Source organism: Lagopus leucura, unplaced genomic scaffold (assembly GCF_019238085.1).
Source record: "Lagopus leucura isolate 7727_CA_CO unplaced genomic scaffold, USGS_WTPT01 Super-Scaffold_100157, whole genome shotgun sequence".
In the NCBI taxonomy this organism is placed as follows: Eukaryota; Metazoa; Chordata; class Aves; order Galliformes; family Phasianidae; genus Lagopus; species Lagopus leucura.
In genome coordinates, this window is record NW_024962334.1 from 6,077,375 (window position 1) to 6,092,636 (window position 15,262).

The following is a 15,262-nucleotide window of genomic DNA, read 5'->3' on the forward strand; positions in this document are numbered from 1 at the left end:
CTTGTTCTCTCCCTACAAACTCTACATCCCATTGCCTTTTGTGGTGATGTGTGTTTTTTTTTTTTTTTCTGCATTCCTCCCTTGTCAACTTCCAGTTTTAACCCATTTCCCAGGCCTCTTTATCCCACATTTCACAAATAATTCCTGATCCTGCTAGGGCTAAGGCATGCTTGAGTCCTAAAGGCCTTCATTGGATCTGAGCCGTGTAAGCCTTCAGAGCTTTCTTAGGAGCCAGCTGGGATTGTCCTGCAGTCTTTAACACTGTCTCTATCCACACCTTGTGAGTTTTGACTTCCTTTTTCTGCACAGGATGTTATTTGGTTATTTGATGCAGGGTAGCAGCCTTTCATTGTTACTATAATAAATTCCTGACTCAAAGAAAATCTCTTCTTCAAATGCTGTAAAGTCTGGCAGGGAGGCACAGTGATCAGGAGGGCAGAAAAGACAGGGAGCTATGGCTATTTTGAGAGAGAGAGAAGAAAAAAAAAAAATCAACACCAGCGTTTCCAATTGTAGAGCTGTAAATAATGCCCATGTAAAATTTACTTGCTGTAAAAGGATGCCTGTGATCATATTTTGTTTCCATGTAACTAATTTAGTGCCTTAAGACTGGTCATGCTACTACTTCAGTCTTGGACATTAACGGTGTAGGCTAGCCCTGAAACTTGCAACATTTAATGATTTACAGCAAGTAAAGGAGCTCAAGATAGCAGGCTTCCAGGGCGTCTGGCTGCTGATGCACGCTGGTAACCTGTTCCATTATGCACTTCGCTGTTCTGAGCTCAAGGTTGAGGAGATTCTTTGCTCCCAACTACTTGGAGATGCTTTTATTACTTCAGCACAATTGAAGAGTTGGTTCAGATTGAGACTGTTCCCCCACCCTGGCATCTTTGTTTTGTATGTCATCAATGGGAATTTCTGGGGCCTAAGGGAAAGGCAGCTTTTAGTGCTATTCTTTCACTTCCTCTTTGAAACAGTGCCTCAAGTGTGCTGTTTTGGGACCAATACATCAAAACCACTCCCAATACACAATTTCTATCGTGTGCAGCTTTATTTGTGTGAGTAATCCTCATAACTTTTTAGGGAGCTTTCATGAGTGAAGACTCTCATGTTGATCCAAAACCCTCAAAGTAAAATACAGGGCTTAAGTAGCAACATTTTACTCACAGGATGTGATGCCGTAACTCAGTCTTACCTCAGTATTTCTTTCTGCTTTAAATTGTGTTGTAATAATCCTTGTAAAAATTTAATTGCATGACAACCTGTGCCTTGATAGCAGAATTAGCTGCTGGGTAAACCATTCAGTTAATTACTGAAACTGTGATCTCCAACTGGAGTGCCAAGAAGGAATGTAAGATGAGTGGAAATATTTTAATTAATGAGCAAATCTTGGACTATTCAAAGGAAGGGGTAACTTTTGAAGGGTAAATAGCAGCAATAAATTTTTAATTGTCATGATTGGACACCTCTGGCAAACTCTGCTACACATGTTCTTCAGTGCTTAAGTGAACCAAACCCCTACAAGGAGGGGTCTTCTAAAGGAAGTTTAATGCTTTTCTATTCTATACTTCACACTCACCTTCCACTCCCATTAGAATTGACTGTGACTTTGCAAATGGGTTTTGAATTGGCTTTTATAAATGAACCCCAGAAGCTGTGCTCCATGCAGCAACTGACATTTTCTCCAGGAAGCACTTGCACCGTGCTCAGCAGACAGCTGAACTCTTCCTGCTACGTACTTGGGTCCTCAAATGCCTCTGTCTCATCCTCCCTTCTCCTTTAAGGACTTGATGTGAACGATTTACCCCCACAAGACCATCGTGTCATCTTCATCTGGAATGCTGTATTGCTCTGAGCCCTAGTTTTCTTTTCTCAGTGCCAACATGGATGGCTTAGGTGGGACACGCGGTGCTTCTGCCCTTCCAGCAGCAGTCTCAGCCCTGCTGCTCCCCTACGTCTCTGCCTTCATCTTCTGTATCACCCTATTTTTTAATACTTAGTGGTTTGCAAGTGTATATAGTTAAAAAGCAAAACAGAATAACCACTACATTTGCATGCATTTGTGCATATAAAATACACATATTTCTTATAAATTTTAATAACCATTAGCTCTCACAAAGACAGTGAAAAGGAAAACAGGTTTTATTCTCTGATGTATCAGTTGCAAGCACTCAGACTCATTGAAGTGTGTTTCTAGTCCCACCTCCTTCTTCCTTTCTCTCCCACTTCTGTTTAAATATAGAAACGAGGTTTCAAGCAATATGATTTGAAGCTTTAGGATTCAATTAGGGTATTTAAAGGCTTTCTAGAAATGCTTGCTGTTGCTTTGTGTTGTTCTTTCCTGAAAGACTGGGGCTTGCTTCATATCAGATAATTAAAATTTGCTTAACTAGAAAATGAATAAAATGCATAGCTGCAACAGGCAATTGAAATTATCTTTTAGTTTATGTAATACACAGATTAGTCATTGCAACCGCTTTGACAAAGTTTGGCACTTCCCACTTTCCTCAGGAAACAGTAGGAGATAACTTTGTGTTTATTTAGGCATTCATGTAACTTCTTTTTTTCCTGTTAGAAAAAGATGTGATAATATTCTTACTCCTTCAATGGTTATATATGTGTTTTAACTTATGATTTGTGTCAAGCTGTTTTGGCTAGGAATGAAGGCAGCTTAACAAGCACAAAAGCACATTCCTGGGTTGTTTGTTTTAATTGAATAAAACTGCTCTTGCTCTGTTAGCTATAGAATAAAAAATAAATGTGGTTCCCATTTGAAGCTTAGCTGACTTAGTGAAGAGAGGAAACATTATTGATGTAATTGAAATAATCAACAGTGTAACCAGGCACTTAAAATGAATGGTTTGCAAAAGGCTTGGTAATGCTAGCACAGCTGGGAGGAAAGTAATCTATGGGAAAAGTCGTTCTTAGTGCAGCATTGTTTGTGTGTTGCATTGAGATAATAAGCTGTAAAAATGTCACGTGCTGTTCCTGTAAGCAAAGTGATGCTTTGACAGTGGGTATACAAGAATCTGAAAGCGCTGATTAAATTCAGAGTTTCGGCAGTTCCTGATAGCCAACGTAGCCTGAAATTGATTTATATTTCAAGAACTATTATTATATCTGACTCACCCCCTCTCCCCCATTCACAATTGGCTTTTATTCTGGGTACGATGTAAATACCTGCTTAAAAAATTACTAGCACATGTTATCATCTTTCAGTAACAAGACCATCCTTAAAAACTAGAATGAAGACAGAAATAACTTGTGCCACCACCAAGCATTAGTCACATAGCTCTTATATAATTGCTTACGTCTTCGATCAGCATACTGGCAGCCGGGTGTCTTCGTAATATTTATCTGGAGAAGAAAATATATATTTGTTTGGCAGAGGGATGAATTGAAGCCAAGAGCTATGGGACGTGCTGAGGGGGCACAACACTTAGGAGTGAGAGCATCACAACGAAGGAATGCCAGCATCATGGCACTAAACAGTAGGCAGTAGCAGAGGGGGGGCCTGCAGCAACATCTCTTGGTTCTCCTAGGTGCTTTTCACTCTGTTTTACCTTGAAGAAAGAAAAAATACAGAGCTTGAAATACTGAAAATGGCATTTCAGCAGTTGAAAACCAAAACATGATAGATTTTGGCTTGCCAGAGCTCTTGAACACGTGTGTCTTACCTGTAGCCCCAAGAGGAGCTGTCAAATGCATGAGTTTTCCTTTGCAGTTTGTAACCCTGTCATGTGGCTGTGTAGTCATAATGATGTATTAAAAATGGGTGGGATTCTCTGGGAGGTAAGCATGGGAATTTCCTGGTAAATTACAGTAATCATTGTGATTCTGTTCCTTTGGGTTGAGCCTGTTAGTTCAAATTCATTAAATGTTTGTTCCTTACTGAATTATAAGACTATTAAACGGAGTTGGAAGCATTCTGTGATCTCATCATAGAAGTTTATTTCCTGAGACTGAAAAGAATTGCCTGGCAATCGAGTTTTAATAAGTACATGAGATCTGAATACTTACAGTGATATTATTCTTAGCTTGTTCTTGAGTTTATAAACTGAATTATGCGATGACTTGGCCATAACCATGTATCGTGTTTTTAGATCTTCCTTTTCATTAATACATGCGAAGAATGGTGAAGAATTTTCTGTGTTGGTTGGTGTTCAAAGGTGAAATGTTGGAGGAATCATTGTCCCTGAAAGTTATTCAAGACTCTGTAGTTTTACTTATGTTTTTAAAAGAAAATGTCAAACCAAAATATCAAACAGAATTAAGATGGCCTTTCTTTAAGGAAAAAATACAATAAAAGTACTAAAAAAAATAGTATAAAAATAACTATAAAATAACTTAATATAATTGTTATAGAAGTCTAGAAACTAAGCAAATGGTCCAGGGAACATAGAGGGGAGGTACTTATAAAGAGTATAAGGTTGCACACACATACTCGTCTGATAGCAATTTGAAAGCAAAACTAATTAATATCTTTTAATTCATGCAGTACAACTATAGAACTTGCTGCAGGGTTTAGAGGTGAAAATTGTAATTGGGTTCAGGAAGGAAACTCGTAAGTTTGTGAAAGGTAAGTTTATAAAAGGATGTTAAACAAGTAAGCCTCTTTTTAGGGGGATTTTTAGCAGATGAAGGCATTTAGGCACTGTATTTTTTCTAAATAGAATCTCTTTGTTGTAAATCCTGTACTTATGTTTTCTCACAAACATAAGTATGTATTTCCTCACAAACAGCACCTGTAGTTGCGTGTGTGTGAAGTTACTTTTTAGTGGCTTCGTTGAAGCACTGAATGCAAGTATCCTGACTTTGAGTTTGTAACCTCAGCACTTACGTAGAAAATATTACTCATAAAGATCTAGTGATGCAAAATGAATAACATACCCACTCTTTCTTTGCTTTAGGACACCGAAGCATGTTTGAGCATATGTCACAAAGTGCAAGCTCAAAGGTAACAGAGAGGAAACTGCGTGGGACTTGTCCTCCTGTTGGTCGTGGAAACTGTGGAAAGCAATGTGTGAATGCAAGCAGTTGTAGGTCTTCATGTTTTAATCCCCGGAATGATTTTCACACTGTACATTCAGAGCACAGTCCTGTGAAGCCAAGGATTATTACAGTGGTGAGACCCTGTGGGCATATGCTGAGAAAGATAACCTTGCTTCTGAACAGGAGATCAGTGCAGACCTTTGAACAGCTAATGGCTGACATTTCAGAAGCTCTGGGATTTCCACGTTGGAAGAATGATCGTGTGAGAAAGCTTTACAGTCTAAGAGGCAGAGAAATCCAAAGTGTTTCTGACTTCTTCAGAGAAGGTGATGCATTCATAGCTCTGGGCAGGGAGCCCCTTACATTGAAGAACCTGGAAGTGGCAATACAAGAACTTTGTCCTGAAAATCCGTATGCTGCCAGTGCAATTCAGCAGAACGAGGAGCAGTCCCAAAAACTGAAGAGCAGGCTGTGTGATAAAGCTTCAAAAGTGGATGGTGGCTTCGATGAGGTGGAAGTTGCCAAGACCTGCAGTGATGCCGTGTCTCCCAAAATGGTAGCTGGAAAAAATCAATCCAAGACGAGGCAAGAAGAAAAAATGAGAACCAAAAAAAAGTGGACCAGAGGGAGTTGGAATGGTGAACAAGGAGTGAGGCCTTCTAGAAAAGCTCGAGAAGATGAGAGGTACCTTAACCAAGATAGGAGTCCTGAGAAAGGGTTAGAAGAGAGTTCAATGGAGGTACTGAGGTGTGAGAAGTGTGAACGGGAAAGGCAGGCCAGGCAAAAGTTGCAAAGGGAAAGGCAGGCTGAGGCTTCATTTGAGAACATAGACCTGAATGCACGTGCGTGTCAGAGGTACCATGTAGAAAGAAATGTAAAAATCAGGAATTGCCAGAAAGCTTCAGAAATTCCTCTAGAGGATGAAGATGTTGGCTGGAAAGATAACTGCTGTAGGAGGACCTGGAAGCCTCTACATAGGAATGTTAATGAAGGACTGGAAAAGCAAAAAAGGAGCATTGAGAAGGAAAGGGATCTGGAGAAACATGAAAACCGTGAGAAGGAAGTAGTAAAAATAAAGAAGAATGCTGTAGAAGGGCGTCAGATAGCTCATGAAATGAAGGAAGAAAATGGAAGTAGCTGTGTAACAAACCAAAATGGTTGGCTAATGAAAGACACTCCAAGGGATGCTGAGAAACCATCTAAAACGCATAAGGATGGTAGAGAGGGACAAAGGGCTAAAGAAGAAGGTGCCAGGAGAGAGGGAAATGCTGTACATAGGGAGAGTGACGTGACACGACGAGAGAAAACAGGAGAGCGTAGATTGAATAAGGAAGAAAACAAGGCTCAGGGACTGGAAATCGCCAGCCGAAGGCATGCTATAAAAAGCAGAACTGATGTAGAAAACCACTATGAGATTGGCAGGACTATTGGGGATGGGAATTTTGCAGTGGTGAAGGAATGCCGCCGCTGTGACTCAAATCAGATATATGCCATGAAAATTGTTGATAAATCCAAGCTGAAGGGGAAGGAGGACATGATGGAAAGTGAAATTCTGATCATTAGGAGTCTTTCTCATCCCAATATAGTAAGCTTAATTGAAGTATATGAGACGGAGGCTGAGATCTATCTAATCCTGGAGTATGTCCCAGGAGGGGACTTATTTGATGCTATCATAGAAAGTGTGAAGTTCACAGAGCATGATGCTGCTGTCATGATCACCGACCTGTGTGAAGCCCTGGTGTATATTCACAGTAAGAACATTGTCCACAGGGACCTCAAACCAGAGAACCTTTTGGTAAGCATTGCCAAACATTGTGCAGGAGTTGCATTTATTTTCCTTTTTATTATGAATGTTTGAATAGTTTTATGCAAAGAATATGCAGAGAGAATACACTGTCGCAGAACTGCTTGGGAAAGTGAATGCAACCTTGAAATGAAATTAGCTTTTCAGATCATTTTGCATACATCTACATTATGCTGCAGATGATGATGTTTGCAAGTAGAAATTCAAATGAAAATAGCCTGGCTTTCAGGGCTAGTGAATATTTGTATTTTTCTGAAATTCTACCATGCTGTTTGTCATCTGGATTTAGGTACCCAAGCTTCAATGTTTTGCATTCACAAAGCATGTACTGAATCATAAGCTGTTTTCCTTGCGGATCAAAATTAAGAAGTGACATTAGCAATTTTAATACATTTGGTAGAGTTCTTGTTCACTGCAGTCACCCATCCTGAAGAGCACTGTGGTAGTCCTCTACTGTAGTGATTTCTATAAGTTTTTCTTCTATCACGTTCTTTGTATCCGTCGCTGAAGTAGGAGACTTACTCTCATGTAAATATGCACGGAAATGTTTTCAATATTGACTCTTGGTATGACACCCATTATAGGAGTGTGAAAATAAACAACTGTTCCTTGCCAGTCATTTGTTACGCTCTTCTCCTAGGTTCCAAATTTCATCGCAGGCAGTCATCAAATATTTGCTTTTCTCTAACAGAGCTAATTTGATCTGCTGATGGAAGATTGTAGTTAGCCAAAAAAGGATAATAGACAATTTAGTCCTATGTGCCAGTCAGTTCCTTAAGGGAATTAATGTTAGCAAGTGTGAATTTCTGGAGAAAGGCAGCAGTGTAGCCTGTAGGCTGTGCAGAGGTGGAACAAAGCTGGGCCTGTAAGGTTTGTATCCAGACCTTTTGATTAACCAAGTGGTGTCTGTATTTGGTCCTGCTACACATTCTGATTAGTCTGACAAAAATGTTTAAGTGGTGTGTTTGCATAAGTAAAAGGGAGTGCAAGTAGCTGGTTTGCAGAAATAAGTATGGTTCTGGACCCTGCCATCTTCCCTTGTTCTGCTATTAGAGCAAAATTTTACTCAGACCTGAAGGAATTTCTTCCAGAAGCTGATTTTCAATTATAAGCCAGGTTCTGCTCCTTCCTCTTTACTGAAATTAATCTGGTGCATATGAAACATATGAGACCAGATGCTTCTCTGTGTATCGTGTGTAATCTTCACAGTGATACAGTAAGTGTAAAGAGAGGCATGGTTCAGGTCTCATCTGATGGTTTTCACTTGTAGTTCACAGCACTGCCGTGCAAAGATCCATGGGCAGTGGCAAATTTTTGTAGCACAGAAGTCATTATGTTGCCTGCTCTGGCTGCAAGCACAGAAAACGTGTTTGCAAGGACAGCCTTGCTCCCCACTGTGTAGGTATTTTGTCATCTAAGAACTGCATTACAAACAAAACAAGACAGAACATTTTTCCTCTTCTGGTTTCACCTTGTTTGTTAATTGGTTGAATAGCTGTTTTAGAAACAGCTTTTTTTTTTTAAGTTAGTGTATTCAACAAGTCAAATGAGTCTGTAGATTGTTGGTAATATTGGCTAGCTCATCATGTATCTAAGAAGTACCCCTAAAAATACAGGCCATTTGAGCAGGTGTCTGGCTTTCTGAATTTTAGTGTGCTGACTCCTTAGAGTAGAAGGACAGCTCCAGTTGAGCTTAGTGACAGCCAGGGCTGAACCATAACAACCATTTGTGAAGCAAATTTTATGGGTTTATCTGCTGTTATTGGGCGAAGGGCTGGAAGCTGTCTGCTGGAAGTGCTGACATCCTGCAATGTCTCCTTTTTGTCCTTGGTTCTGGGATAGCTCTTGCTTCACTTTACATTTTTACACCACAGATTTCTGTCTCAGTTGGTCTCCCTAGGCAATTTGTGCACAGAGGACAGAAATAGGCCCTTACTTTTTCAATGAATCATTTAGGTTGGAAAAGATCTTCAAGATCATCAAGTCTGACCATCTCCTAACTCTAAGAATTCCTCCTCTAAAACCTCTCCCTTAATACCATGTCCACATGGCTCTTAATTACCTACAGGAATGGCAACTGTCATCTCTCTGGGCAGCTTGTTCCAATGCCTCATCACCCTATCTGTGAAGGAGTTCTTCCTAATATCCAATCTAATCTAGTCCAGAGGTTTGATGAAAATAAGCAGCTGGGGAAAGAAGAGAAACTATTTCCCTCCTTACAGAGGAAAAGGTGCAAATACACTTTGATGTCTAGTGAATTGTGAAATTGTTCACATAGGAACTAGAAACCTGATTTTACTGGTTTGCTGTGCTATTCCTGTTGCTCTTAGGGCAATATTCTCTGGTTAAAGACTTCTGTGACAGCCCACCAGTATCCTTTTTGCCTTTCTCCCTCCATCTTTCATTACTGTGTCTGCTCACAGCTTTCAAACTCCTTGCAGCATAGCTGTGAGGCAGAAAGGTGGTGACCTGTGCTACCAAAACAAAATCTGTGTGACAGCTGGTGTGAGGACACCTGCTTTGAAACCCACCCTTTCCACTAACAGAATCACCTGGCGTAGGATTAAATGTTCAGCAAGAAAGCCTTTGCTACCAAGCTTCTGCAGTGTGGTGTATTTGGTCTCACAAAATAAGGTGGGCCCTTCTTTAGGGCTAACTGGAAATGCATGGGAGTGGAATTTCCTAACTAGATTTTTAGCTAGGGGCTGCTGTTTAATGTCACAGGTGTCTTGTGGGTCAAAAACTTAGTATAGAGAATCTTTTTCCAGGTTAAAACTGTAAAAAATGTAAAGCCACATCCCTGTCCCCTTTTTTTTGATGTTGGGCATGCATATTTCTGTATTTGTGACCGTAAACTTATATCAGTCCCAAGCACACTAATAGTGTTGTAGCTGCTTATGAATTTGAGTTTCTTTCTCTTCCTGCTCCTCTTTTCTTCATGTTTTCATGTGTATGACACTGTGAAGTGTAACCTTTTTATGAAGTGGCTTTGGTTTTGTGACACTATTTACAAATACAAAAAACACTGTCACAGTTTTCCAAGTGCATTAGAGTTAAAATCCTGTTTAACTGTAGAGTTAGAAAATGGCTTGGGTTGGAATGGCCCTTAAAGGTCATCTGGTTCCAATGCCATTGCTGTGGGCAGAGTTGCCAACTACTATCTCAGGATGCTCAGAGCTCCATCCAGCCTGGCATTAAATAGGTTTCATGGATGGGGCATCCACTGGGCAACCTGTTCCAGTGCCTTACCACCCTCTAGAAGATCTCCTAATATCTAAATCTCCACTCTTTTAGTTTAAAGCTGTTCCTCTTTGTCTTTTCACTATCAAACTGTAAAAAGTCAATCTCTCTGCTGTTTATAAGCTCCCTTTAAGTACTGCAAAGCTGCACTGATGTTTTCCCAGAGCCTTCTCATCTCTAAGCTGAACAAGCCCAGCTTTTTTTTTGTAGGAGAGTTTCTCCAGCACTCTGATCATCTTCACAGCCTTCTTATGGGCCTGTTGCAAAAGCTCCATATCCTTCCTGTGTTGGTAGCTCCAGCCTGGACACAAGTAATTTATACAAGGCCTCACAAGGACAGAGCAGAGGGGGGCAGTCACCTCCCTTGCTCTGCTGGCCACCCCTTTTCTGACACAGCCCAGGATACAGTAGGTTGCAGATGCGCAATGTTAGCTCGTGTCAAGCTTTTCATTTACTGGTACCACCAAGTTCTCTGCAGGGCCACTTTCAATGAGTTCTGTTCCCTGTCTGTGAGCATATCTGGGATTGCCTCGACCAAAGTGCAACATCTTGCACTTGGCCTTGTTGAATCTCATTAGCTGCACCACTCAGCGTCATCAGCAAACTTGCTGAGGGTATGCTCAGTATGCCTGTCTAAGTCATTGATAAAGACATTAAAAAAAGAAAAAAAAGTGTCCTGCTTTCAGGTGCTTTCAGTATGATAAACCTAGGCAGCTTATTTTCTGAGATATTTCTTCATGAGAGATGGAGAGATTCTTCTGTCTACCAGTGTGGGATGACTGAAAGCTCCAATGTGTAAGACGTGCTTTCTCCTTAGCTCTTGTAATATGCAAGAAGTCCCATGGGTCAGCTTGATTTCATTATGTTGATGTGAGGAATCTGGACTACGAAACACACATGCATAAAGAGGAATATTAATGTTTTAAATCATCTTTTAAACACCCTGATGGATTTCCCAATATAGATATGAAAACAAACAAGAACTTTGCAGTTATCAGCAACCAGGAGAAAAAGGGAAAGACCAGATTTATCCCTTTTTGGAAACAAGCTTTGTTTTGTATTAGTATAATACAATCTTTCAGGTGTATGGCTAGAAATCCACAGACAATATTTGGATATCCTGTGTTCAAGAGAGTAGCAAGCATTTCTGATTCCCTTTGATTTGGGGCTACCACTGCTGGCTTACCTTTCAGCTGAGTGGCACAAGTACTTGTTTGGCTTAAGCTGGCCATCTGTTGACAAAGTGTATTTGAATACTGCTCTTCCTCATCTCAATTAGCTCTTTAGGCAGGTAAGATGAGGCAGCACTTTTGGAAGAACTTGTGGAACCATTTTTGTGTAGTCTTGAATACAGATGCTGTAACAGGTATCGTGGTAAAGGCAGTATGACCCTCTAATGTTAGAGTTTTTGCTTTGCACCATTTCAAGGCATATATGGCAGAACTCAGGGGTTAGATCTCTTTTGAGAAGAGATTTCTGTGTTACTCTGTAAGTAAACGCTCGAGGGAATATCCTGAGAAGCCTTTCTTTGAAAAAAGCATATTTGCCTCAGTTTCTGTTTTGCTGCCAGGTGATGGAAAGGTGTACTGGAGAACACAACGTTTGGGATGAAGTGTATGCCCAATTGGTCTGTGCTGCCCTTGAGTTATTTTGAGTGAGGATGCTGAGGAGTTCTATGCTGAGGTTTCCAGACATGCTGACAGATTTCATGCTGTCTTAGAAATTATTATCATAAAGCTGTGAAAATATATCTACGTTGCATGGTGTTCCTGGCTGTTCGGTGAAATAAAAGGGAAGTTCAGTGATTTTTGTCCTCACAAACATGTGGTGCAGTATTGCCACCTTGTGCTCTGATGTGAGATTAGGGCTATGGCTTTCTTGTAAAAAGTGTAACTGTATATTTCAAGCAAAATTACTACTGGCTTTTACGGGTTGGACTTCAGACCTGTATATTCTCCCCTTGCTGATTTGATTAAAAGAAACAAACCAAAAAGCTCAATTGTATAAACTTTCCAGGGTTATTAGTCCTGGTGCAGTGCAGGATATTAGTTGAAATTCCATGTGTGACACTATTTCCTTATGTAATTTGAAGATCCTTATATACATGGTCAAAAAGTGTATTCGTGCTCACGTAGCACGTATGAAACTGAGTATTTCAATTGTGATTTTTTTTTTTGTAACTTTCTACCATGTTGACCACATTATTAAAATATTGATTTTGTGGATAGATGCTGCTCTAGAAAATAACTGTTATTTATTTTTCATTTTTGTTAGCTGTGGAGCCTACATTGTGTGATGACAAAAAAAAAAAAACCTTCATGAAATTAACAAATTCAATAAAAGAGAAGGTAGCATTTTGTCTTTCTCCTATGGAAGCTTTGTCTGCACAGCTCTAGACAACTTCTTCACACTGAGAAACCCTTCATTTTTCTTTAAACAGGAAAAAACCTCGGAAGTTTTTGTTTAGTTACAACTGGAAGAGTGCTTACAGCTTCTGTTAGGAAGATAAATGGGAATTAATTGGCTGTAATGTAGGGCAGTGCAAATTTTATCGTGTCTGTACCCCTAGTTATAAAAGAGCATCTTGAATTTTTGGCTGCCTCAAGCACTGCCTGATGGCAAAGTATGAGGTGTTAAAGCCTGAAGCATTCCTGTCACATCATATTCTGCTCTGTCTGTTCAAAACCTGAAAACAGATTTTCTTGGTTTTCCTGTAGTCATGTGAAGTCCTTTTGCCTCGCAGTTAGAGACAGGTAATTTCTCATTAAAAATGTTTTTGTTTTTTACTTAAAGAATATTTGAGTTTCAGTAACCAGCATTAAAAAACCAATGTGTTTGATTATCCTGCTACCTTATTCATGACTTGACCTTTCAATACTTTCTCTCAAAATAATGTTTCATTAGCTGCATTACAAATCAGTGCTAAACACTCATGCACACAGAATTAGAATCTGTGTGGATGCAGGAGGTGGAAACTGCTGGAAAGACGTGCTGGAGAGCATTCTGTTGGATCAATTTTTCCTGCTCTTACTGTGTGATTACGGTGACTCTCATTTTCAGGGCAGCAGGTATTTGCAGAGTAATTTGGAAAGAAAATAAAACACTTCCTTCAACCCTATTTCTCACTTCAGACCTGCAATGCAGGATGGCTTTTCAGATGTCTGCATAAAATCTGTGGCATATTTGGAAATACCACTTTTATAAAATCATAGAATGGGGTTGAAGAAGACCTTCAAGATCATCAAGTTCAACCATGGGCCTAACTTAGCAAGTCCCATCTCTAAACCGTGTCCTTCAGTGAACCTTAGATGTATCTCTTAAACCTCTCCAGAGGTGGGGACTCCACCACTTCCCTGAGCAGCCCATTCCAACACCTGACCATTCCTTTTGTAGAGAAATTCTAATGCCTACTCTAAACCTGTCTTGGTACATCTTGGGGCCCACAGTTTTACTTCTTCCCCTTTTCCTAAGGGGAAAAATAAATCTTTGCTTCATTCCCCTTTATTTTCGGTCTTCTTCCTTTTCATTTCTTGGAAATGCGTGCCAGAACTTGTAGAGCAAAGTTGTCCTTTTCCATTAGTGCTTTTCCTCCTAACTACATGTGCCATCTATTTATGTGGAAAGAGAAAAGTTTCTGAATACTGTTTGTCAAAATGTGGTTTCCATTTCATTCTCTTTTACTTGCAGGTACCGTTACTAGAACCTCTTACTCTTTACTACAAAAGTACTACTTCCTTTATCTACCAGGCAATCTTAAAATGCCTGCAAACTAAATATTTATTTTTTCATTGAGTATAGGTTCAGCACAACGCAGATAAGTCTACTACACTGAAACTAGCAGATTTTGGCCTTGCAAAGCTGGTTACAAAACCCATATTTACTGTGTGTGGAACGCCAACCTATGTTGCCCCTGAGATACTTGCTGAGAAGGGTGAGTGTATAAATCTCTGATTTCTGGCAAGTCGTAAAATTACTTCTAACCTTGTAGTCATGGAAATATTCCAGAATGTTTCAACCTACTGGTAGGTTGGCTGGCAGCAAAATCTATGAAAGGATAAAACATTTCTTAGCTTTTGACAAATACAAGCATGGTATCAGTCATGTTTTCTTTATTAAGGTCTATGCGATATATAGCTGTGATTTTTGAAGCAGGTAAGGCGTTTGAAGCAGACAAAGCATTACAACATCATAGATAACGATTACTGAAATTGGGGTAAGAAGCAAAATTTTATCTTGGAACATTAGGATGGTCACCCTTGTTTCGTGTCTGTAACTCAAACAGTTTTTCAAGGCCCTGTAATAGTGCAAAAGGATGTTGAACGCATATGTTAAACTTCTTTCACAGACCAAAGCATGGTTTACATCAGAGAGAATTTTTGGTATTTAATATCCAGAAAGATTCAGACCTGGAAAGGAGTCAGTTTTTATTAATTACTCAAGAAAAGCTATTTCTGCGTCTTGTTCGGTGGAGCTGGGTTGCACATCTCATACTGCATTACATTTCGGTGGAAACTTGGCACTCTCTTAATTCTTTTTTTTCTTTTTAAAAATAATGAGAGAGCTATTTCAGAAATATATCCTGCATGTTTCACAATTAATCCCCAGTTGACTCTGGTCTTGTTAGATAACACTTGTGAAACATGCTGGAGAAGAGAGGCATTGTGTAAGAACTGTGATTATTAACAGGGAGGATCAGCTTGCAAGTGTGGTGTACCAGCCACTTATTCTTCTGCTGACCTCGTCTTTTTTAGAAACTGGGCAAAGCTTCTCTGTTTCTTTGAGGATGGAATGAAAAAAGAAATAGTTCCTTACCAATTATGAGAAGAAGGTTGTTCTTTTTTGACTGTCTTCTTTCCTCTTCCCCACCCTCCCTCAAAAAAGTAAAATAAACCAAACAAAAAAAACCCCAACCAACTAAAACAAACAAACAAAAAACACCCCAATAAAACACTAAAACTTCCAGTAAAAGATAATTAGCTGTGATTTGTTTTTTCTTCCTTAGGCTATGGGCTCGAAGTCGATATGTGGGCAGCTGGTGTGATCCTTTACATTCTGCTCTGTGGTTTTCCCCCGTTTCGCAGTCAGGAGCGTGATCAAGAAGAGCTGTTTCAAATCATACAGCTGGGTCACTATGAGTTCCTTTCCCCATACTGGGACAATATTTCTGCAGGTAAGATTCATGTATACCAGTTCTGAAAATTGATAAAGCTCTTACCTAGAGTGGCT

General features: G+C 39.8%; 1 protein-coding gene across 2 annotated transcripts in view; it reads left to right on the top strand.

Moving 5' to 3' along the window:
* DCLK3 (doublecortin like kinase 3) overlaps positions 1–15,262 on the top strand; it is a 46,309-nt gene that overhangs the window by 27,482 nt on the left and 3,565 nt on the right. For both annotated transcript variants that reach the window (XM_042888487.1, XM_042888489.1), the window contains 3 exons: positions 4,911–6,787; positions 13,835–13,967; positions 15,039–15,206. In XM_042888487.1, coding sequence (XP_042744421.1) covers positions 4,911–6,787; positions 13,835–13,967; positions 15,039–15,206 — 2,178 coding nt within the window. The remainder of the gene's footprint in view (positions 1–4,910; positions 6,788–13,834; positions 13,968–15,038; positions 15,207–15,262) is intronic.